At 38.9% G+C, this 24,561-nt stretch overlaps 1 protein-coding gene across 4 annotated transcripts in view; it reads right to left on the bottom strand.

Moving 5' to 3' along the window:
• Nucleotides 1–24,561, bottom strand: part of LOC111162163 (family with sequence similarity 122C) — a 69,236-nt gene that overhangs the window by 32,159 nt on the left and 12,516 nt on the right. For 2 of the 4 annotated variants that reach the window (XM_022526358.1, XM_022526357.1), the window contains 6 exons: nucleotides 13,593–13,655; nucleotides 3,440–3,483; nucleotides 3,282–3,336; nucleotides 1,740–1,829; nucleotides 1,252–1,340; nucleotides 591–652 (listed from right to left, as the gene is read on the bottom strand). In XM_022526358.1, the coding sequence (XP_022382066.1) occupies nucleotides 591–652; nucleotides 1,252–1,340; nucleotides 1,740–1,829; nucleotides 3,282–3,336; nucleotides 3,440–3,483; nucleotides 13,593–13,655 (403 nt within the window). The remainder of the gene's footprint in view (nucleotides 1–590; nucleotides 653–1,251; nucleotides 1,341–1,739; nucleotides 1,830–3,281; nucleotides 3,337–3,439; nucleotides 3,484–13,592; nucleotides 13,656–24,561) is intronic. The other 2 variants (XM_022526359.1, XM_022526360.1) reach the window with 2 other exon arrangements.

Raw genomic sequence — 24,561 nt, forward strand, 5'->3', positions numbered from 1 at the left:
AAAAACAAAAACAAAAAGGAAAAGCCAAAAAGAAACCTGTTTTTTTTTTCTCACTGTCCTTTTATTACTGGGAAGATGGGTCACTTTCCATATATTTAACCAAAATTAACCCCCATAAAGAAGTGAAACATCAGAGAACACACACCTCAGAATATAGCTTTAGTGTAGTAAGCGGATCTGATTTGTGTCAACTTATTCACATGATGTCAACAAGTAGATGTGGCAGCAACCAGGGCAGGGTCAAGATTCACTGGACTACTAGGACTGATTCATCGTTTGTTCATTCATTCATTCCCCACCTTGTTTCAGAAAGTATTTAAGGCAGCTAGCTCGGCAAATTATATAATAAAAATCATAATAGTTGACTAAACTGGAATTAAACTTCTCAATTCACATTAATATGGCATTTTACAGCTTTTAATATTGTCTCTACATAGTTTTGTTTGAGTAAAACGAAAGGCCTCTAGTACCTTATCAAATATATTTTAAATAAATCCTTTAAAATTAATTTCTTATAACACTTGATTTTATATGCTATTTTATAAAAATAATTCAAAGTTATATTTATTTTTGCTGGTAGATAAAAGTACCTTTTCTTTTTAATGGTCCACAGATACTTGGTCTAATAATGTTGGTGGGGTTTTGACTTCCTCTAAAATAAAATTATATAATCATTACAAGAAAAATTTGAACAAAATCAGCTATGACTACTTTAATATAATAGAAGGGTATACACTAAAAAAGGACTGTTGTAGTATCACATCGTTTTATTGCTCTTCTGTAAATCTGGGTTAAAAACAGGAATGCCTCAGGATAGCAAACTATCTCGTAATTTATAAGGATTCAGGCTTCTTTGAAGTTGTGGTGGGCGGGGGAGCCTAGAAAGACCTACAGTTCTGGTTGTGACTTGCCTTGAATCAAGGTGAAAATCATGGGTAAATGAGCAAGTACAGATGTTTACAGTTTAAGAATTAGCTCTGATCCTTATCAGCAAGCTTGGAGAGGAAGACTATGTTCGAACAGGGCTAATGAATTACTGATCCTTCATGGGTTCGCATGTTTTCCCATGTTCTTATTCACTTGATTCTTTTCAATACACAGAATAATAAATCAAAACAACGGCATTTTAATTTAGCTAAAAACACACAGCTTCTTTGGTTGTCACAGAACCTGGAGCTATCAGTTCTTGTAAGTTTCTTAAATTCTTATTTTATAAGCAATTTGGTATATTTTCATATAACAAAAACTTACATTGGAAATCGTTGAGTGGGACTAGGAACGGAACTTGGAGGCAAAGTGGTGTAATTCACACAAGTTTGTAACGATGGAGGAAAACATTGCTAAAACCAAATTAGAACAGAGGTTTTAAAACCACCACTCTTCTCAGAAAGCAGATCAGTGGTTTCCTAGGGTGGGTGGGGGGTGGGAGGAAGGAGAGGATATCAAGGGCAAAAGATCACGGGGCCATTGTTTAGAGTGTGGGAACTGCTCTATATCTTGACTATGGTTATGGTTACAGGATGGTGCACAATTACAAAAGTTAATCAAATCATACACTTAAAAGTCGGTGACTTTTGTTATATGTTAATAATAGTTCAATAGATGAAAAGGAAGGGAAAAATGTCATTTAGAATCAGATGTCCTATGGCAAAATATATCCCCCCAAAATGTAGGTGGTGAAACATTAACATTTTATAAAAGTTTCAAGGGACACAGATTCTTAGGTTCTCCTTTCTTACCTTCCCAATCCCCTGGGTGGGAGGAGCTGCTGGGGATACTGGAATTAAATCGATGCTTTTTGAAGATGGTTTCTCTAAATTACTGTCACTCTGTATAAGCAGAAAGCAGTGTACGATTGTAGCACCAGTTGCTTACCTATCATGTACTCAGGGAGACAGCTGCTGCCTGGGGAAGGGGATCCTTACTGAGTCAGTGTGTACTATGGTGAGGAGCTCATATCATCCTAAAGCAAGAAGGGAACCCAAGATTCACTTCACTTTCTCCTTTTGGGAAAGAACGCTCATGGCAAGTTGAGGGGCTTCCCTAGTGTCCGCAAAAGGCCTAGAATGTGAGCACTTGATAACGAGTAATACTTACCAGTATATACACAAATCCTAAATTAAAATTTTTCTTTTGGCGTCTGACCTGTGCTTTGTTGTTGAAAATTACAATATTATGTTCAGGGAACAGTCAAAAAGGATTTGGTTAGAACTAAGATACAAATGGGACAGCAAACATAACTACAGCTATAAAAGATGTTTATAGATTTTATGTGGACAAAATCAGTACTGCATAATTCAGGCCTTTATAATGTGCTCTTTTCTTTTTTAAGACAGAGTACAGTTATGTTATGTATTCCCTTCCTCTTCCTAACACATTCACGGATTCACTCACTCGTGCCAACATGTAAAGTAATTATAATTGGGTTAATGGAATCCAACAGCATCTATAAATTGTATTAGCACTAAACATGAAAAGGGGCAGGCTTCAGAGGCTATCTACTCAATCTTTAGGACCTACTCCTAAATCAGGGATAGATGTCCATCTAAGGCACTCAAGGCTCAAAGGAAAATAAGATGTCACTGTTTCTGTTGGTGACCCATTTCCAAATCTAGTGACTCCCAAATCTGGACACTAACATCTAGCCAGAATCTGTTCTACCCAAATTTCAGCTCAATTCTCTGTCATTATCTGAAATGTCCATGGAAAAGAACCCTAAGCATTGCTCAACTTCTACAACTAAGTAATCATAATGTATAAAGAAACATTAAAAAATGTTAGTGGGGGATTAACTCAATTCCAAATATGTTCAAATTAAAGGCTGCATGTTAAAATGATAGTGGGAGTGTATGTGTTACAGGCACAGAAATGTAGTATTTATGCAGAAACTCACTGTCTGTGGTTTGAAACTCTAATACCTAGTTAATAAATTATGTAGGAAGGAGTGAAATCATTCATTGTTTTGTCAACTAAGCAATTTGACCAGCAGAACTAAACTTTTCTTAGACTCAGTAGGACAGAGAGGAGGCTGGTCCACAACAACACTGGTTTTGTATCAGACAACTATTTACTATGAACCCCACTTTCAAATGATGTCAGTTATTTTTATGAGTAAGTCATCAACTATTTCTCAGGAGCAATAAAAAATTATGAAGCATATAAATTTCAGTTTCAAATGAGAGCTTGAATTTCTAGAAATTACAGCAAAACTAAGTAGTGCCGATACTGAAAATCAGCAAAAATTTCAAACTGTCTATAAAATTGAAGTGTTAATACCATACCAGGCTCAAACTCTCTTCCCAAGACCGACTTATCCGTAGTGCGGTTTGTACTTCCCTGCAAAAGAAGAGGTATCAGTACTGGTGTTTGCCTAACAAAAAGAAAAGAAGTGACTGAACACAGAGATGATCAGAATAGTAATTCAAAGTACACTTCTCACCATTCATGCATTGCTTCTCTAGTCATTAAGTTCATGCCTTCCTCCTGAAAGGCAGAGCATGAGAATAAATGAATACCAGATCCTATGGTTTTACAAAATTATTTGATTTGGTTGTACCTTTATTATTATTCACCGGGCCATATAAGAGCTAGAGGATAAACAAATCTCTAAACAAGTGTCTAGTTCTCTACTTTTAATCGTCACACCTACTACACCAAAGGTCTATTAGTAATGCATTACGATACCTCAAATATGGAGAAATTTTCTAAATGAATAACTTTGAGGCATTCTTCATTCAAAAGAGCAAACATCAAACATTCATTATTATACTATTTTTCCTACCATTAATACTATGATATTAATAAATATTACTCACAGTCCAAAGCAAACTAAATGTCTATCAACATTGGTTTGTTTAACTAAATGATGGTAAAACACGATTTATTTATTTTTTTAAAAGATTTCATTTATTTATTTGTGTGAGAGAAAGCATGCTTGAGAAGGGGATGGGGCAGAGTGAGAGGGAGAAGCAGACTCTCTGCTGAGCAGGAAGCCCAATGCAGGGCTCAATCCCAGGACCCTGGGATCATGACCTGAGCTGAAGGCAGACACTTAACCAACTGAGCCACCCAGGCTCCCCTATGTGCAAACATGATTTAAATCTAGTCATTCACATTGAAGAACATGTATTACATAGTAAGTAGGAAAAAACTTCAGATGCTATTTATGTAAAATTATAAACAAGAGATGTTCAGAAGGATGGTCACCAAAAAGTTCACAGTACTTATCAAAGAGTAGTGAGATGTAGAGTAATTTGTTCTTTCTTTGTACTTTACCATATTTTTTTAAAAGATTTTATTTATTTATTTCACAGACAGAGATCATAAGTAGGCAGAGAGGCAGGCAGAGAGAGAGAGGGAAGCAGGCTATCCGCTGAGCAGAGAGCCCGATGTGGGGCTCGATCCCAGGACCCTGGGATCATGACCTGAGCCGAAGGCAGAGGCTTTAACCCACTGAGCCACCCAGGCGCCCCTGTACTTTACCATATTTTTGACCTTCTTTTTAAAAAATAAACACAAGTATCATTTCTCACATAAATTGTTATTTTAAAAATAACCTACATATAGAAAGATATCCTGTGTTGATGAACTGGAAAAAGTAATATTTTTAAGACAGCAATACTACCCAACATGATTAACAGATGCAATGCAATGCTTATCAAAATCTGAGTGGCATTTTTTGTAGAAGTAGAAAAACCCATACTGAAATTCACATGGAAGAAAAAATAAAATTCACACGGAATCTCAAGGAGCCCTGAATAACCAAAACAATCTTGAAAAAGAAAAAGCATATATTTGGAGGACTCATACTTTCTGATTTCAAAACTTACTATAAAGCTACAGTAATCAAAATCGTGTGGTACTGGCATAAGGACAGACATATAGATCAATGGGATAGAACAGAGAGCCCAGAAATGAACACCTACATACACTGTCAATTGATTTTCCATAAGGGTGCCAAACCATTCAATGGGGGAAAGGATGATCTTTCCAACAAATGGGGCTGAGAAAACAACATCCACATGCAAAAGAATGAAGTTGCATCCTTTCATTACACCATGTATAAAAATTAACTTGAAATGGATGAAAGACCCAAACATAAGACCTAAAATTATAAAACTCTTATAAGAAAACATAGGGCAAAGGCCTCGTGAATTGGATTTGGTAATGATTTCTCAGATACAATAAAAAAGGCACAGGTAACATAAGAAAAAAATAGATAAATTGGACTTCAAAAAATTTAAATTTTTCATACATCAAAAGACACTATATCAAGAGATTGAAAGACAATTACAAAATTGGAGAAGATAGGGGCGCCCGGGGGTGCTCAGTCAGTTAAAAGCATCTGACTCGTGATCTTGGCTCACATCACAATCTTAGGGATGTGGGATCAACCCCCACATCCGGCTCTGCACTCAGTGTGGAGTCACTTGAACATTCTCTCCCTTTCCCTCTGCCCCTCCCCACCATGCTGATGCTCTCTCTTTATATATAGGTAAATTAACTGGGTGCCTGGGTGGCTCAGTTGGTTGAGCATCAGCCTTTGGCTCAGGTCATGATCCTGGGGTCCTGAGATAAAGCCCTGTATTAGGCTCGCTACTCAGCAGGGAGCCTGCTTCCCCCTCTCCCTCTGCCACTCTCCCTGCTTGTGCTTTCTAGGGCTCTCTCTCTCTCTCTCTCTCTCTCTCAAATCAATCAATAAATAAATAAACTCTTTTAAAAATATAATTAATTCATTGTTAAAATCTTTTGTAAAAAGAGTTGGAGAAGATATTTGCAAATCTTATATTTTATATATCCAGAATATATAAAGAACTCTTATAATTCAAAACAAAAACAAGATAAACAACCTAATTACAATAGGGGCAAAGGACTTGAATGGACATTTTTCTGAAGAAGATATACAAATGGTTAATAAGCACGTGAAAAGATGGTCAACATTTGTCATTAGGGAAATGTAATTGAAAACTGCAATGAGCTAACACTTCACACTTACTAGGATAGATATTATTTTTTATTTTATTTTAAAGATTTTATTTGGGGCACCTGTGTGGCTCAGTCATTAAGTGTCTGCTTTTGGCTCAGGTCATGATCCCAGGGTCCTGGGATCAAGCCCCGTGTCAGGCTCCTTGCTCAGCGGGAAGCCTGCTTTTCCCTCTCCCAATCCCCCTGGTTGTGTTTCCTCTCTCACTGTGTCTCTGTTAGATAAATAAATAAAATATTTTTAAAAAATAAAGATTTTATTTATTTATTTGGGAGAGAGAGAGCACAAGCATGGTCAAGGGCAGAGGGAGAGGGAGAAGACTTCCTGCTGAGCAGGGAGCCCAATGTGGGACTTGATCCTGGGACTCCAGGATCATGACCTGAGTGAAGGCAGATGCTTAACCAACTAAGCCACCCAGGTCCCCCTAAGATAGCTATTATTTTAAAATGTAGAAAGTAACAAGTGTTGGCGAGAATGGGGAGAAATTGGAACTCTTATACATTGCTGGTGGGAATGTAAAGTGGGGCAGACTCTGGAAGACAATTTGATGGTTTCTCAAAAAGTTCAACATTGTATTACCCTATGATCCGCCAATCCTGTTCCTATGCATATATCCAAGGGTATTAAAAAAAGGACTCAAACAGGTCCTTACACACCAGTGTTCATTAGGAGCACTATTCACAATAGCCAAAAGGTGGAAACAACCCAAGTGTTCATCACCAGATGAATGGATTAAAAAATGTGATATATACAATGGACTTATCATTTAGCCGTGAAAAGGAATGAAGTTCTGACACATGCTACAACATGGATGAACACTGCAAACGTTATGTTAAGTGAAATAACACAAAAGAACGAGTATTATATGATGTCACTTCGATGAGGGTACCCAGAATAGCCGAATCTTCAGAGACAGAAAGTAGAACAGAGGTTATAGGACATTGAGGTTCAATAGGAAGTTATAGCTGAATGTGTATGGAGTATCTGTTTGGCATGATGAAAAATTTCTGGAAATGAAAAGTGATGATGGTTGTTCAACATTGTGAATGTACTTAACACTGAATTGTACCCTTAAAAATGCTTGAAATGGCTTTAAGAAATTGCACAGTCCAAATTTATCCTAGTATTTTTAAAAACATAGTTCACACATAATAAAGTATCAAGGACAGTGCTGGGTAAATAGGGTGCTAAATATTATGGGGAACAGGAAATAAGAGGATGAGCTTTTCCTAAAATGGCCTAGAATCACATTTGAGAGCTAAGTTTTATACGCATTAAGTTGGTGCTCTCCAAAGTAAGCATGATCATAGCCCAGGAAGTATACAAGGTGATCCACTGAGAAGCAAAAAGCAAAACACAGAAATTCAATTTATATATTTTAAAATCTAAGATAGTAAGAACTTCAGGTTTGCTAATAGTCTACAGTTTGACACAGGTGCCCTCACTCAGCCCAGAGGGTTCCAAGATCTTGCAAAACACCAGCATGTTTTTGGTCTTTAGCTAATTATAACTAATTGCAAGTTAGGTGGCCATATGGATATATTACCCAGTTTTAATTAAACCGAGTTTCACAAAACAGACAAGTATCTTAACAAGATTTCTATAAAGAAATGTTGGACAGAAGATATGTAATACAAGTCTAAGCGAATGACAGGGAAATGACAAAGGTGAAGCTCCTACCTAGCACGGTGCACATCATCTGCCACCTTCCTGTGAAAACACAATGCTGAGCTAATCTCAATCGAGGCACAGGCTAAAATAATTTTAAATCATGAAGACTACTGGAAATATGAACTCATATTCACTCTCAATGATGACCTGTAGTTAATAAAATACAATTTAAAATGTTCCAAAAACATCATTTCATCTTTAGTTCATCCCTTTTACATTTGTATTTTGCATATATTCAATGATTCACATGATATACTGGGTTAGTAGTATATGTCCATCATGTTTCGGAAGGATATATTATTTACATATATTGGAAGGATGTGTTAAAATATTTTGTACTATTGCAGTGTATGATCAAAAGAATTTAAATATTCTTGTCGATATAAGTGATACACATTATGGGTAGTCTGGAAGAGAAAAGTGGCTTGAGTTGTGTGAATTAAAATGTGATCTAGGGGACACCTGGGTGGCTCAGTTGGTTAAGCGTCTGCCTTCGGCTCGGGTCATGATCCTAGGGTTCTGGGATCAAGCCCCACATCTGGTTCCTTGCTCAGCGGGGAGCCTGCTTCTCCCTCCACCTGCCAGGCTCCCCCCTGCTTGTGATCTTTCTCTGTCTCTCTCTCTCTCTGACAAATAAATAAATAAATAAATAAAATCTTAAAAAATATAAATAAAATGTGACCTAGGCCTTGAAAGTGGTTTAAAACATGGACAAACCCAGGGGGAAGGGGAAGGTATTCCAAGCAGAAGGAACCATGTGAACAAAAGCTTAGAGGGAAAGAACATGGCAGGTTTCAGGGTAGTGAGACTAGCTTGACTGAAACGGAGTGTGTTATGAAGTAATGAGAGATAAAACTGGAGAAGTAAAATAGGGCCAAATTTCTAGGATCTTAAGTAACTGAAGGGTTTGAGCTTAAAGAGTTTGGGCAGAATAGGATAGTTGTTAGGACCACAGGCTTTGGAGCCAAACAGAACTAGGCTGAATCTCAACTCTGTAACTTATTACCTGTGCAACCCTAGGCAAGCGACTGAACTTGAGCCTCGGTCTCCTTGTCCACATGAAGATGATGATAAGAACTGAGGATAATGACATGGGTATACTGTTCTTTTCCACAGTGCCTGGCAACCTGTGTAAGCAAGCACTCACGACAGCCTAGCTATTCTTAATCTTACTCCTATTTGATAGGTAATGGGAAGCCATTATAACTTTTTGCACAGGGGAGAAAAGGTGAAAATGATGTCTTCGAGAAATTATCTTGGTGTTGTTGTGGAAGTTGGATTATACTGGCAGAGATAGGAAATCTCTTAGAATATTATTAGGGTAATCTGGACCCAAGGGACAGAAGGAAGTGGGAACAGAGAGGATGTTGTCAAGGAAGAATTAAAAGGATTAGATGCCTAATTAGATACAGGAGAAAAATAAGGAAGAACTGAAGGTGAACCCAGAGCTTCAAGTTATTTTGATGTCATTACTGAAAATGAGGGAAATCAGGAAAGGAAGTTTAAGAAGTTAGTCTTTTAAAACAACGGAATAACAGTAAATCTTTTCAACAAAATGTAAGGTTAGTATAGTCCTTCCATTTAAGACTTATGTAGGTGTTTTCCTGTAGTGAGAAGCTCAAAGTATTTTGTAATTTACTTAATCAACAAGAGCAATTTTTCCCAAAGTACGACAAGATTTTGCCCATTGTTCCTCCCATGGAAAGTTGGGAGCATTGGCCAATATCAGCTATTTTGAGGGTTGTTAGTAAAGGTAGGCTGGCTCTTTTATCGTTTCTATCTTAAGGTCAAGAGTCATGTAACTGTCAAGGGCAAAGAGCACTGTATGCTAAAAACCCATCTTAAGGAGAATTGCTACACTTGAGCGCTAAGCTTAGCTTTCAGGTTTTTAGGCTCCAAAGTAAAAATGGAAACAGTGAGTTAGCCACTTGTTCTCTCAGAAGGTGAGTATGCCTGAGAGATTTGAGTTGCCCAGTGCCGGCACAGTGCTTAACAAATGTTTGCTGAATGAATGAAACGGTTTGTAAACTAAGACCAAATTAAACATTTCTTCCTAAAAAAGACTAGGTACTTGGTAGGTTTCAAGGAAGACTGAAAAACGTATCACTGAAATCTAATGCCTCTGCTTTCCTAGACTGTGGAAACTAAACTGTGGTATCTGAATGGTCCCTATCAAAATCATGCCCAGCACTCCTAGCATCATCTGTTTCAAAAGCTTTGTTTCATAAAGTTCCCTTACATTTGTGTCTAAACCCAGTTTAATTTATCCAAACCAGGAAAGATAAAACAAAGACTGTAGTATGTGTTGCTAAAGTTTACATTTGTGAAGGTGTAAAAGGAAGAGATGCTAGAAATGCAGCGGTAATATGTAAGTAGATGATTTGCCTGAGTATTTAAGGCACTGCAGAAAAAAGTCACGTTCTTACTGGGTATTGGTGATTTTATTTTTTTAATTTTTTTTTAAAGATTCTATTTATTTATTTGACAGAGAGAGAGATCACAAGTAGGCAGAGAGGCAGACAGAGAGAGGGGGAAGCAGGCTCCCTGCTGAGCAGAGAGCCCGATACGGGGCTCGATCCCAGGACCCTGGGATCATGACCTCAGCTAAAGGCAGAGGCTTTAACCCACTGAGCCACTCAGGCGCCCCGGTGATTTTATACCCTCCTAAACAAGGCAGGAAATAAAGGCAAAGTTATAGAACCATATACTGTGAACAAACTGTTGTGGGTGGAATTGTGTCCCCCTAAAATCTAGTATGCTGAAGTCCTAACCCCCAGGGCCTCAGAATAGGACTTCATTTGGAAATAGGGTATTTGCAGAGGTAATCAAGTTAGAGCAAGGTGATGAGGGTGGGCCCTAATCCAGTACGTCCTTATAAAAAAGGAGACAGACATATGTGAAAACACCATCTGAACGTGAAGATGGCTATTTACAAGCCAAGGACAGAGGCCTGGAATACATAGACGCTTCTCTCACAGCTCTCAGAAGAAACCAATCCTGCCAACACCTCGATTTCATACTTCCAGTCTCCAGAGCTGTGATCAACTAAATTTCTGTTGTTTGAGCCCCCCTGTTTATGGTATTTTGTTGTGGAAGTCTTAGCAAACTAATACACAACTATTTCAGCAGGGTGGTTAACTTACCTTTAGTTCAGGATAGGGAGCTAAAAGCTGAGTGCTTCCAAACCTCTTGAAACATAAACTTGATTATTACTAGGAAAGGAAAATTACATAAAAAGAACAGTTCCTGAACACTTAGCAAAGTACTATGTGTTTAGAAAATTAATTTCCATGGTCACTACCTCACAATATATACATAAATCATCATGTTGTGCACCTTACACTTAGACAATGTTATATGTCAATTACATATCAATAAAGTTGGGGGGGGGCAAAAATAACTTCCAACTTCATTTTCTCAAGCTCCCTAATACCTAGAAACAGCTACCAGCCCCACTTGAGAAGAAATTATCCACTAACTGCCTGCTAGGAAAGGGGCAACCTAAATCATACACTGACTTAAATGCTGAGCCAAAACCTAATACTGACTTGCACTGTGTGTTTATTTAAAAGTAAAAGAAAATGTAATCAACTCAGTTTATAGCAAATACAGGGAACAAAAGAGCATATTAAACACCACATGGAAGCAGAATCAGAATGTGGGGCAGTCTACAGGACAAATGGCCTCGCTTCTTCAATAAATAAGTGGCGCAGAACAAAAAACAGGAGGGGAAAGGAATGTTTTAAGTAAAAGAGAGCTCCTGGGTGGCTCAGTGGGTTAAGCGTCTGCCTATAGCTCAGGTCATGATCTCAGGGTCCTGGGATTGAGCCCCACATTAGGTTCCCCACTCAGCGGGGAGTTGGTTTCTCCCTCTGCCCCTTTCCTGCCTTGTCCTCCCTCTCTCTCTAATAAATAAATAAAATCTTAAAAAAACAGAGATCTGAGAGATCATGGTTGGAACACGTTTCAATCAGTAAAAAAGACGTTTTAAAGAATAGTGAGAATTTTAACATGGACTGCTTATTAGACGACATTAAAGAATAACTTAATTTTGCTAGCTATAATGATGGCATGGTGATTATGTAAGAAAAATATTCCTTCTCAGAGATTCATACTGAGTGTTTGTGGGTAAAAAGAGATCAGGGATTTACTTTCAGGCATTCTCCTCCCCAAAAGGTTAATAAGTTCAATAACTAAAAAGAAATCACTGTTAAAGAATGCATATAAAGAGGGGTGCCTGCGTGGCTCAGTCTGTTAAAGTGTCTGTCTCTTGATTTCAGCTCAGGTCATGATCTCAGGGTCATGGTCAGCTCAGGTCATGATCTCATGAAATTGAGCCCTATGTTGGGCTCTGCCCTGGGCATGGGGCCTACTTGGGACTCTTTTTCTCCTTCTTCCTCTGCCCCTCACCCCTGTGTTCATGTGCTCTCTTTCTCTCTCTCAAAAAAAAAAGAATGCATATAAAGAAATATGCAATTTAAGGTATCTATCAGACCATTAAGCTGCTAAAAATAAGTCTTGGTTTTCCATTCAATCAGTACCCAGATTGAAAGCTAATATTATTTCTGTTTTCCCATTTAATTCACTTTCTACTTGTGTTTCATTTAAAATGTTTGTAACATATATTATGTCACTATGGAGATAGATTGCTTTATAATTTACTGACCAGTTAAACTTTTCTTGGTTTCAAGCTTCATAGTCAAATAGCAACATGTAACCAATTTTCAAAAATTTATCTTGATTTCAAGCTTTATAATCAAATAGCAACATGCAATCAATTTTTAAGTATTGATCTCATTTAGGGGAAGCAACAAAACAAATTGCACAGATAAACCAGAGGTCATCTTACCTACTAACTTAAGGTTCTTTCATTAAGAACTTCTAAAAGAGCTCCCTACTCTCAAAGACAGTTAAAGAACGTTTTATCTACTAAAAAGCAAAAGGAGCTTTTTACCATACTTGTTTGCTCCTGGATGACAGGCTAGACTTTAGGGAAGCCATGGTGGGAAAGGGAAAGAGGGAAAGAAAGCAGGAGCTGGAGTCCTAAACACCAGGCTCATGAGATACTATGGCTTTTGTGCCACTGAAACAGGGAAAGGGTAGCTGGAAAGGATTCCAGTAATTTAGGGCTAAATCTGGCTCTGACATTCACTAACTCTAAACATTGGGTAAATTATGAAATTTCTCCTGTTGTTAATTTCTGATCTTACGTTGTGAGATAAAATGAGAGCACAGATGTAAAATACGTATTTTAGCGCTAAGTGAATAATAAGTGCTTCGTAACAGTTAAGCCCCCCTTGAACAAAAGTCTGTTTGTAGTTGGGTCAGAAAAATCCTACCACCTGTGGCAGAGTGGTGATTTGATCTTTTGAGTTTTGTGGCTAATCTTTGGATAATTAAAAGGTTTAACTGTGTATTAGGCATTTGCTTTTAAACACACACACACACACACACACACACACACACACACACGCATGCACACATACAGGCCTGCACAAAACATAAGCCAGTGAGGTACAATGTGTCCCTGAACTCAGATCACTAAGCAATTACACAAAATGGTAGCATAAAGGCCATTTCATCCATCAAAAAAATTTCATCTGATGGTTTTTAGAAAAAATGATAATTATGGTCATTATGAACCTAAAAATTAATAATCTTTTCTTTGTGATCTCTGAAAGAGGCCAGATCTGAGGCAGAAGAGTATATCGTTTTTCTGGAAACTATCAGTTTATTAAAATAGGTAATAACCCAAAGAAATACAGGACTTCTTAGTTGTTTTTGTTTTAGAGGAACCGTTCCTGGAATTAGAAACAGAATCATTTGTGACCTCATTTGGAATTACAGAACCATAAGTATTTTTTTCCCATAGCAATTTTTTTAAGGAAAAATAGTTTTCTTTTTACTGAACAGCTATCAGTTTTGAAAGTCTTCTTACCTGTTTGATTTGATGAAGGCGACCAAAGGAAGCACGGATGGGGATGGGAGAAGGTGGTAAAAACTGAAATTTAAAATATAGAAGTCAATACCTGAAGCTAACATAACACTGAATGTTAATCATACTTCAATAGAAGAATAAATAGCAGTTGAGCTGGCTTTAATGTTTCTGATTAACTATTTCTAAACATTAATTAAGTCAATGTTGAATCACCTAAAATGTCTGAATGTCTAATGCACGTAAGCAACAGTTTAAGTTAAGTTTAAAATTAAATAATAAAAGATCCAATTGACTCTTGACTGAAAATTATACTAGCCAAAAGTATGTGTGTATATATATATATACATATATGTATGTGTGTATATATATATATACATATATGTATGTATGTATATGTGTGTGTGTGTGTGTGTGTGTGTGTGTGTGTGTATGTATACAGAACAAAATAACTGTTAACATAAGAGGTACTGGGCAGAACATCAACAGAACATTTTGTTTATCTCTACTTCCCCTTTCCCAAGGCACTGGATCTTAAAATCACCTCATTTTTTTCTTGCCAGATTTACCTTGCAACAAACAAACAAAGCAACTCCATCACGTATCTTAGAACCCAGCTGAAGAAACCATACTTTCATAATATGAAATGACTTAAGGTGGTCACTGCCAAGTAGCTCAGTACATTTTCTCTTGCTTGTTCAGATACTTGTCATCTAGATTACTTTCTCCTGTTCCATCTTATCGCAAAGCTTATGAGGACCCACGCAAGAGGGAATGAAAGAATGGACAGATTTAAAGCTAAGTGTGAAAATGAGGCTTGAAAAGTACCTTTAGAATTCATTTATCCATTCTACCTGTATCCTGGTTAGTTCTTGAAATGCCAGATAATGAATCTACCATATCTTACTTTTACATTATATCTTAAGAACACAATGAGTTGTGCATTCAGAAATATTTAATGAGGCAAACCACTGTGCTAGACCTTGAAGATCCAAAGAGAAATAAAACATTTTCCTGTCCTTGAGAAATTTGAAGTGTAGGTAGGGCAAATTAGACCATAGGTCAGTGTTAGAACTAGTTATGATTTGTGTGAAGTCAAGGAACAGAGGCTGTATCTCCATCTGGGGTTCCTGGGGAAGGCTTCACAAAGGAGGGTAGGAATTCGATAGATAGGGAAGAGGTAGCAGGGTATTTCAGGGAGTGGGAAGAGATGCTCAGATAGAAGCATGTTTGGGGAACAGAGAGATTCAGGGTGGCTGAAATTTGGTACATGATAGGGCATGAAAGGAAGCAAATTTGGGGAAATTTGGCTGAAACCAGATTATGGATTTTGGACTTTAGCCTTTTGAGCCCAATAGGAAACATAAAGCATAGATACTTCTGAGTTCTTAAAACTCAGAACTATTTTTTTTTATATTTTTTTAATTAAATTTTATTTTTTATAAACATATATTTTTATCCCCAGGGGTACAGGTCTGTGAATCGCCAGGTTTACACACTTCACAGCACTCACCATAGCACATACCCTCCCCCGTGTCCATAACCCCACCCCCCCTCCAAAAAATTTTATTTTTAAAGATTTTATTTATTTATTTGACAGAGAGAGAGAGACATCAGCGAGACAGGGAACACAAGCAGGGGGAGCGGGAGAGGGAGAAACAGGCTCTGCACTGAGCAGGAACCCCCATGCAGGGCTCAATCCCAGGACCCCGGGATCATGACCTGAGCCGAAGGCAGACGCTTAATGACTGAGCCACCCGGGTGCCCCAATTCAGAAGTATTTTAAACAAGATCATATCTGTTTTAGAAAGGCAACCCTAGCAGCATATACAGAACAAACTGAGGGTGGAGGGAAGAGGGACTAGAAGCAGCATCAAAGGCCAGGTAAGAGATAATGAGAGTCTGAATGAAAAAGAGCAGGATAAAGAGGAGAGAGACTGGAGAAATGATGAGAAAGTGTAAAGAGGGGCGCCTGGCTGGCTCAGTCAGTAGAGCACATGACCCTTAATCTCTGGGTTGTGAGTTCGAGCCCCATGTTGGGAGTAGAGATTACTTAAAAATAAAATCCTTAGGGGCGCCTGGGTGGCTCAGTCAGTTGAGTGTTCGACTCTTGATTTTGGCTCAGGTCATGATCTCAAGTCGTGGGATTGAGCACTGACTGGGGCTCCTAGCTGAGCACGGAGCCTGCTTAAGATTCTCTCTCTCCCTCTGCCCCTCCCACACTGCACTCACACATGCTCTCTCTCTAAAACATAAAAAAAATAGATAAATCTTAAAAAAAAAAAAGAATGAAAGCGTGAAAAGAGCTCAAGATTGGTCTGAGGTTCCTAGCTGTCTGTGGTAGACTGGAAGGGCAGTAAGAAGAATGAGTTTGTGTGTGGGGAGAAGATGAGTGTTCAAAAAGGTGTGCTGGATATATTTTTATGTATTTTTTACATAAAATTAAGTATTTTTATGAAGTAGCTAGTGTGAATTTTTATTAGATTTTAAATCTTTCACTAGTTACATTTTGCTTAAGACAGTATTAAATCCAGTTTGTTTTTTCTAATCATTTGCTAGAAGGTGGGGGAAACAGCCAAGGTTATAGAAGTAATAACAGAAAATTCATATAAGGGTCACTGAAAATTCACTACATTTAAATTATACTGGACAATGAGCCATAATTACTTTATCATAACAAAAGGCTAACTCTTAAGTATTTTAATATTTATTGGGCCCTTATTATATTTAAGAAACTGTTTTTCTGCTCAGAGGGGAAGGAGAAATTAAAAGAAAAGTAAGCCGTAGTTATTACCCATAGACATCTTACAGCCCAGACATGAGAGCTAATGATGAAGGGAATGGGAGATGGGAGACAGGTAAGGCACAAGGTGGTGGTGTGAGTTGGGCCTCGTAGGGCGAAGAGTTTGACAGCATAAGCAAGAGAAAAGGGAAAGTGCTAGGCATGTTCTAGGAAACATGTTTTAGGAAAGGTTGTTAGTCCTGTGTGAGTGCAATGCGAGGTGTCTCTAGAGGGACAGAAGATTCTGAGGCCAACAGAGTGAAGATGCTGGAAAGCCTTGAATGCCACACTAAAAAAAAAACCCAACTGAACTGTGGCAAAATGATCTACTTTGGTAGACACAGATGAGCAGATTACGCCTAACAGCATGGTCTATTGAACTTTGGAAAAGACACACTCACATACTCATCAGCCCTGAGCCTGGTTCAGGCTCTGTCCAGAGGATGGGTATGAAGAAGGAGGTTATCAGACAGCTAATGACTGCTGACTGGCCAGATTTCAGACTAGCCTGTACTAATCATGTTCCAGGGTTGACAGTTCAAGAAAATTCCTAGTATGGAGCACCGGCGTGGTTCAGCTGGTTAAGAATCAAGCTATTGATTTTGGCTCAGGTCACGATCTTAGGGTTGTGAGATCAGGTCCCATGTCAAGCTCTGTGCTGAGTGGGGAGCCTGCTTAGGATTCTCTCTTCCTCTGCCTCTGCAACTCTCCCTGCTCGCTCTCTCTCTCTCTCTCTGTCTCTCTCTTCCAAAAAAAATACAGTTTAAAAAAAGAAAATTCCCAATTCAAATCAATAAGGCTACTAGTTGACCTTTATCATAAAAGTCCGCAGATTTCTCCATAAAACTTGCATAAAAGGCTTATATTGGACATATGATTTGTTGCTCTATGGAACAGTGCTACGAACGATGTAAAAAGTTTCTCTTTCAAGTGGCGCCTTGTATGAAATATGATAATGGTGATAATGTATGTAATATGCTTCACACAGCACCTCGCACAGAGTACGTGCTTAGTCAACAGTAACTGTTACTACCGCTACCACCATTATCACCACCATCATCAAATATTTCTAGAATTCAATGTTTAATGACATATAAACAACAACTAGAATTATATATGGTAGCTTTACAAGACTTAGATATCTACTCCTTGCTAGCCAGCATTCTTTATTCTTTTTCCCATCCAATCTTTTAACTAATTTACTTTTAATAGACTCTATTTTTTAGATCAGTTTCATGTTCATAGCAAAATTGAGTGGAAGGTACAAAGATTTCCTCCACTCCCACATAAGTAGAGCCTCTCCCACTATTAAAAGCTGAACAAAAGTGGTAAATTGTTATGATAGATGAACCTACATTGATACATCATTACCGCCCAAAGTTCATAGTTTACATTGGAGTTCACTCTTCATGTTACACATTCTTTAGGTCTGGACATATGTATAATGGCCCATATCCACCATTACAGTATCGTACTGAATAGTGCCACTGCCCTAAGAACCCTCTGAGTTCCACCTATTCATCCTAATCTTTTTTTCCCAACGGAAACTGACTTACTTTTTTCTCATTATAAAGCAATACACGCCCAGTATAAAACATAATTAATGGGAAAAAAACCAGCAGCACCCACCATCCAGAGATGGCCATAGTAAATATTTCAGTGTTTCCTTTTCCAGACCTGGATCCTCCCACACATTCTATCCTGCAGTTTGGGTATTTTTTTCTTTATAATTTTTAAAATATTTTATTTATTTATTTGAGAGAGAGTACACGAGTTGGGGGGAAGAGCAGAGGGGGAGGACGAGGGAAGAGAGAGTCTCTCAAGCAGACTCTGTGCTGAGTGCAGAGCCTGACACAGGGCTTGATCCCATGACCTTGAGATCATGACCTGAGCCGAAACCAAACGTTGGATGCTCAACCAACTGAGCCATCCAGGTGCCCCAATTTTTTTTCTTTATAATTTAATACATTCTGGCTCTGCATCTTGGGATGCTAGCAGCTTTCAAGTTATGGGCCAGCATCTTCCAAAATGTCCACTGTTCACACTCAGCTTAGAGGGCGACCACTCTACACCCCCAAATACATACAGGTCAGTCAAAACATACACCAACTTTGATTTCAAGTGTAATGCTTTGAACACTGAAATGGCATCAAGGCTAAAAGTGTGGATGAGGTCACTGTCATCAACATACTGACCAACCACAGCAATGAGGATAGACAGGATATTGCCTTCATCTACCAGACAAGGATCAAAAAGGAATCTGCATCAGCATTGAACTCAGCCTTGCCTGGATGTCTGGCCACATGGAGAAGGTGATTTGGGGCCTACTGAAAACACCTGCTCAGTATGCGGCTTCCAAGCTGAAAGCCTCGCCCATGAAGGTGCTGAGGACTGAGGAGGGCTCCCTTACTGAGATCATCTGCTCCAGGGCCAATTAGGTGCTAGAGGAAATTAACAGTTTATAAGGAAATGTACAAGACTGATCTGGAGAAGGAAACTGTTTCCAACACATCTGGTGACTTCTGCAAGCTGATGGTTATCCTTGCAAAGAGCAGAAGAGCAGAGGATGGCTGTGTCCTTGATTATAAACTGTTTGATCCTAGATGCCTATGATCTCTAATGCTGGAGTGAAGAGGAAAGAACTGATGTTCCCAAGGGGATCGGCATCATGACCAAGCGAGTGTGCATCACATCCAGAAAGAATCTGAAAAGTACAAGAGCTACAGCCCTTATGATCAAGGAGGAGGTCAAAGAGACCTGAAAAATGCTTTTCTGAACCTAGTCCAGTGTATTCAGAACAAGCTGTCCTATTTTGATGACTGAATGTGTGATTCCAAGAAGGGTAAGCAGGCTCATGATAAGGTCCTGATTAGAATCATGGTCACCCACAGCAAAGGAAGGGGACATGTTAAAAATTAGGTCTGAATTCAAGAGAAAGTATGGCATGTCCCTGCACTACCACATCCAGGAAGACAGTAAGGGCAACGACCAGAAGATGTGGCTGTGCCTGGGGGCAGAGCGGAATGAAGTGTGAGTGTCTGAGTGGTGCTCCTGTGCCTCCAGCTACCAGTTCTAGAAAATCAGCTTGCAGGGACGCCTGGGTGGCTCAGTGGGTTAAAGCCTCTGCTTTCGGCTCAGGTCATGATCCCAGGGTCCTGGGATCGAGCCCCACATCAGGTTCCCTGCTCAGCAGGGAGCCTAAAAAAAAAAAAAAAAAGAAAATCAGCTTGCTACAAACAGCCCCTTGTGTCCATCCCTGTGAGGATGACATCAGCATTGCCCCCCAACCCAACTTTATTTTACTTGCCTAGGCATTGCCTGGCTTTCCCGACTAGTCTCTCCTTTTAGCCAAAGAAATGACAGTTCAAGGAGTTGAAAGTGAAATCTATGATGTGAAACACTTTGCTTCCTGTGTATTGTGTTATAAACAGATGAATAAACTGAATTTTTACTGTAGAAACAAAACAAAAATAACTTAATACATTACACATATCTTTCCATGTTAAAATTTACCTGCAACACCATTTTTATTTTAAGTTTTTTAAATTTTATTTTAAGTAAACTCTACACCCAATGTGGGGCTTGAACTCATGACCCTGAGATTAAGAGTCACATGCTCTATCGACTGAGTCAGCCAGGCACACCACCTGCAACATCATTTTTATTTTTTTTTAAAAAGATTTTATTTATTTATTTGACAGGCAGAGATCACAAGTAGGCAGAGAGGCAGGCAGAGAGAGAGAGAGAGGAGGAAGCAGACTCCCCGCTGAGCAGAGAGCCCGATGTGGGGCTCGATCCCAGGACCTTGGGATCATGACCTGAGCCGAAGGCAGAGGCTTAACCCACTGAGCCACCCAGGCGCCCCGCAACATCATTTTTAAAGGCTGAATATTACATCATCTGAATGTACCATAGTAAGAAGCATGCATTAATTATGTGCCCAGCATGTCTTATCTCACTCAATTCTCACAACAACCCCATGACGTAGTCATTATTATTGTCCCCATTTTATTTTTTAAAAAGATTTTATTTATTTATTTATTTGTCAGAGAGAGAGAGAGAGCACACACAAGCAGGCAGAGTGGCAGACAGAGGGAGAGGGAGAAGCAGGTTCCCCGCTGAGCAGGGAGCCCGATGCAGAACTCGATCCCAGGACCCTGGGATCATGGCCTGAGCCAACTTCAGCAGCTTAACTGGCTGAGCCACTCAGGTGTCCCTATTTTCCCCACTTTAAAGATTAGAAAACTGGGGGCACCTGGGTGGCTCAGTGGGTTAAAGTCTCTGCCTTCGGCTCAGGTCAAGATCCCAGGGTCCTGGGATCGAGTCCCACATCGGGCTCCCCGCTCAGCAGAGAGCCTGCTTCTCCCCCTCCCACTCTCCCTGCTTGTGTTCCCTCTCTCGCTGTGTCTGTCAAATAAATAAATTAAAAAAAAAAGATTAGAAAACTGAGGGCCAGAGAAATTAGGCAACTTATTCAAGTGCATAGAGCTAGTAGTTGCTAGAACTGGATTCAAACACAGATAATGAAAGCTCATTCACTTCATCTATCCCTAACCATTCATATTGTTGCCACATTTTTTTGCTCACTCATAAGTAATACTGTGATGACAACCTTTAAGCTAATCTTTGCACATATCCTTAATGAGTTCTTTAGGAGAAATTCACAGAGATGGAATTTCTGGGTCACAATGCTATTGATATGCATTGCCAAATCGCACTCCAGAAAGCCTGTACAAATTTACTTTCTTTCTTTTTTTAAAAAAGATTTATTTATTTATTTATTTGACAGAGAGAGAGGTCACAAGGAGGCAGAGAGGCAGGCAGAGAGGGAGGCGGAAGCAGGCTCCCCGCCGAGCAGAGAGCCCGATGCGGGGCTCAGTCCCAGGACGCTGGGATCATGACCTGAGCCGAAGGCAGAGGCTTAACCCACTGAGCCACCCAGGTGCCCCACAAATCTACTTTCTAGCAGTGTATGAGAATATCAATTTTCTTCTACCTCTCCAACATTAGATATCATTACTAATTAAAAAAAATTGTATGGCCATTCTTAAAGCATGCTAATAAAAATAATCTATTTTCCAAAGCAAGTAGAAAATACTGTGATTTATCCACAGTTTGGGATATTTTCCCCCAATGCTTCCCTTTATTAGCATTGATCACTGAGAAGCTGTTATACAGTGACATGCACCAAATCTGAAAAATACAGGTTTTCCCTGAGAAAAAAAAACCATCAAATACACACACACACACACACACACACACACATCTTTCAAACACACAGAATTTTAATACATCTAAGTAATGCTACTGATGCTCATGATGTTATCATTCAAACCCAGAAGTTCACCATATAAAATGTGAAACATTCTAATTGCAAGGACATGCTAACCTGAACTTCAATATATACATATGCTCTATAAAAAGAAATTATGGTACTTTAGCTATATCATGATGACATGTTATAAAAAAACAAAAGAAGAGAATTGCATGGTGTGGCAAACTGTCCCAAACTAACTATGAAAGACTTCCTGGAAGAGATTATCTTTAATTGAAATCTAAGGGATGGGAAGGAACTGGTTAGTTTTAGGTAAAGGTTTAGAATTTCCTATTGGAAAACGTTATCTAGACTCCACTCCAAATCTGCTAGAACTTGTATAGGAATTCAGTAAAGTGTCAGGATATAAAATCAATGCACAAAAATCAGTTGCATTTCTTTACACCAACAACAATACAGAAGAAAGAGAAATTAAGGAGTCAAGCCCATTTACAATAACACCCAAAACCATAAGATACCTAGGAATAAACCTAACCAAAGAGGCAAAGAACCCATACTCAGAAAACTATAAAGTACTCACAAAGGAAATTGAGGAAGACACAAAGAAATGGAAAAATGTTCCATGCTCATGGATTGGAAGAACAAATATTGTGAAAATGTCTATGCTACCTAAAGCAATCTACACATTTAATGCAATCCCTATCAAAATCCCATCCATTTTTTTTTCAAAGAAATGGAACAAATAATCTTAAAATTTATATGGAACCAGAAAAGACCTCGAATAGCCAAAAGAATATTGAAAAAGAAAGCCAAAGTTGGTGGCATCACAATTCCGGACTTCAAGCTCTATTACAAAGCTGTCATCATCAAGACAGCATGGTACTGGCACAAAAACAGACACATAGATCAACGGAACAGAACAGAGAACCCAGAAATAGACCCTCAATTCTATGGTCAACTAATCTTCGACAAAGCAGGAAAGAATGTCCAATAGAAAAAAAGACAGCCTCTTCAACAAATGGTGTTGGGAAAATTGGACAGCCACATGCAGAAAAATGAAACTGGACCATTTCCTTATACCACAGACAAAAATAGACTCAAAATGGATGAAGGACCTCAATGTGAGAAAGGAATCCATCAAAATCCTTGAGGAGACCACACGTAGCAACCTCTTCGACCTCAGCCACAGCAACTTCTTCCTAGGAACATTGCCAAAGGCAAGGGAAGCAAGGGCAAAAATGAACTACTGGGACTTCATCAAGATCAAAAGCTTCTGCACAGCAAAGGAAACAGTAAACAAAACCAAAAGACAACTCACAGAATGGGAGAAGATATTTGCAAATGACATATTAGATAAAGGGCTAGTATCCAAAATCTATAAAGAGCTTAGCAAACTCAACACCCAAAGAACAAATAATCCCATCAAGAAAGGGGAAGAGGACATGAACCGACATTTCTGCAAAGAAGACATCCAGATAGCCAACAGACACATGAAAAAGTGCTCAACATCACTCGGCATCAGGGAAATACAAATCAAAACCACAATGAGATATCACCTCACACCAGTCAGAATGGCTAAAATTAACAAGTCAGGAAATGACAGATGCTGGCGAGGATGCGGAGAAAGGGGAACCCTCCTACACTGTTGGTGGGAATGCAAGCTGGTGCAACCACTCTGGAAAACAGCATGGAGGTTCCTCAAAAAGTTGAAAATAGAGCTACCCCATGACCCAGCAATTGCACTACTGGGTATTTACCCTAAAGATACAAATGTAGTGATCCAAAGGGGCATGTGCACCCGAATGTTTATAGCAGCAGTGTCCACAATAGCCAAACTATGGAAAGAACCTAGATGTCCATCAACAGATGAATGGATAAAGAAGAAGTGAGATATATATATATATATATATATATATATACCTATATCTATATATAGATACACACACACACACACACATATATACATACAACGGAATACTATGCAGCCATCAAAAGAAATGAAATCTTGCCATTTGCAACAACGTGGATGGAACTAGAGGGTATTATGCTTAGCGAAATAAGTCAATCAGAGAAAGACAACTATCATATGATCTCCCTGATATGAGGAAGTGGAGATGCAACATGGGGGGTTTGTGGGGTAGGAAAAGAATAAATGAAACAAGATGGGATTGGGAGGGAGACAAACCATAAGAGACTCTTAATCTCACAAAACAAACTGAGGGTTGCCCGGGGGAGGGGGTAGGGAGAGGGTGGTGGGGTTATGGACATTGGAGAGGGTATGTGCTATGGTGAGTGCTGTGAATTGTGTAAACCTGGCAATTCACAGACCTGTACCCCTGGGGCTAATAATATATTATATGTTTATAAAAAATTTTTAAAAATTATTTAAAAAAAAGTATCTAGGAAATCCTGAGAGGACTGCCTGACTAAAATTGATGAGATCAACAGGAATGTAGTGTGAAATGTCTGGGGAGGGTAGGATTTGAACTTGAGCTATAGACTCATAAGCCACAAAATGTAGATTAAATATTGAACTTGGCTGATTTTTTAGGAATAACATGGAAAATTAGTTGGAGAAAAGAAGGCTTCTGGAAGACAATCTCCCACAGGTTAAGCACTACAGGTGGTGTTTGCAAGGGAATTACCTTAGATAACTTTTTAAAATATATTTTTTGAAGATTTTATTTATTTATTTGTCAGAGAGAGAGAGAGAGAGAGAGACATCGCACAAGCAGGAGGAGCAGCAGGCAGAGGCAGAGAGAGAAGCAGGCTCCCGGCTGAGCAAGGAGACCAGATGCAGAACTTGATCCCAAGACCCTGGAGTCACGACCTGAGCCAAAGGCAGATGCTTAACTGACTGAGGCATCCCTAGATAATTTTTCTACATGAAATAAAGTATTAAAATAGAAAGAAAG

Source organism: Enhydra lutris, unplaced genomic scaffold (genome assembly GCF_002288905.1).
Source record: "Enhydra lutris kenyoni isolate GAN:26980312 unplaced genomic scaffold, ASM228890v2 scaffoldscaffold89, whole genome shotgun sequence".
Classification (NCBI taxonomy): Eukaryota; Metazoa; Chordata; class Mammalia; order Carnivora; family Mustelidae; genus Enhydra; species Enhydra lutris.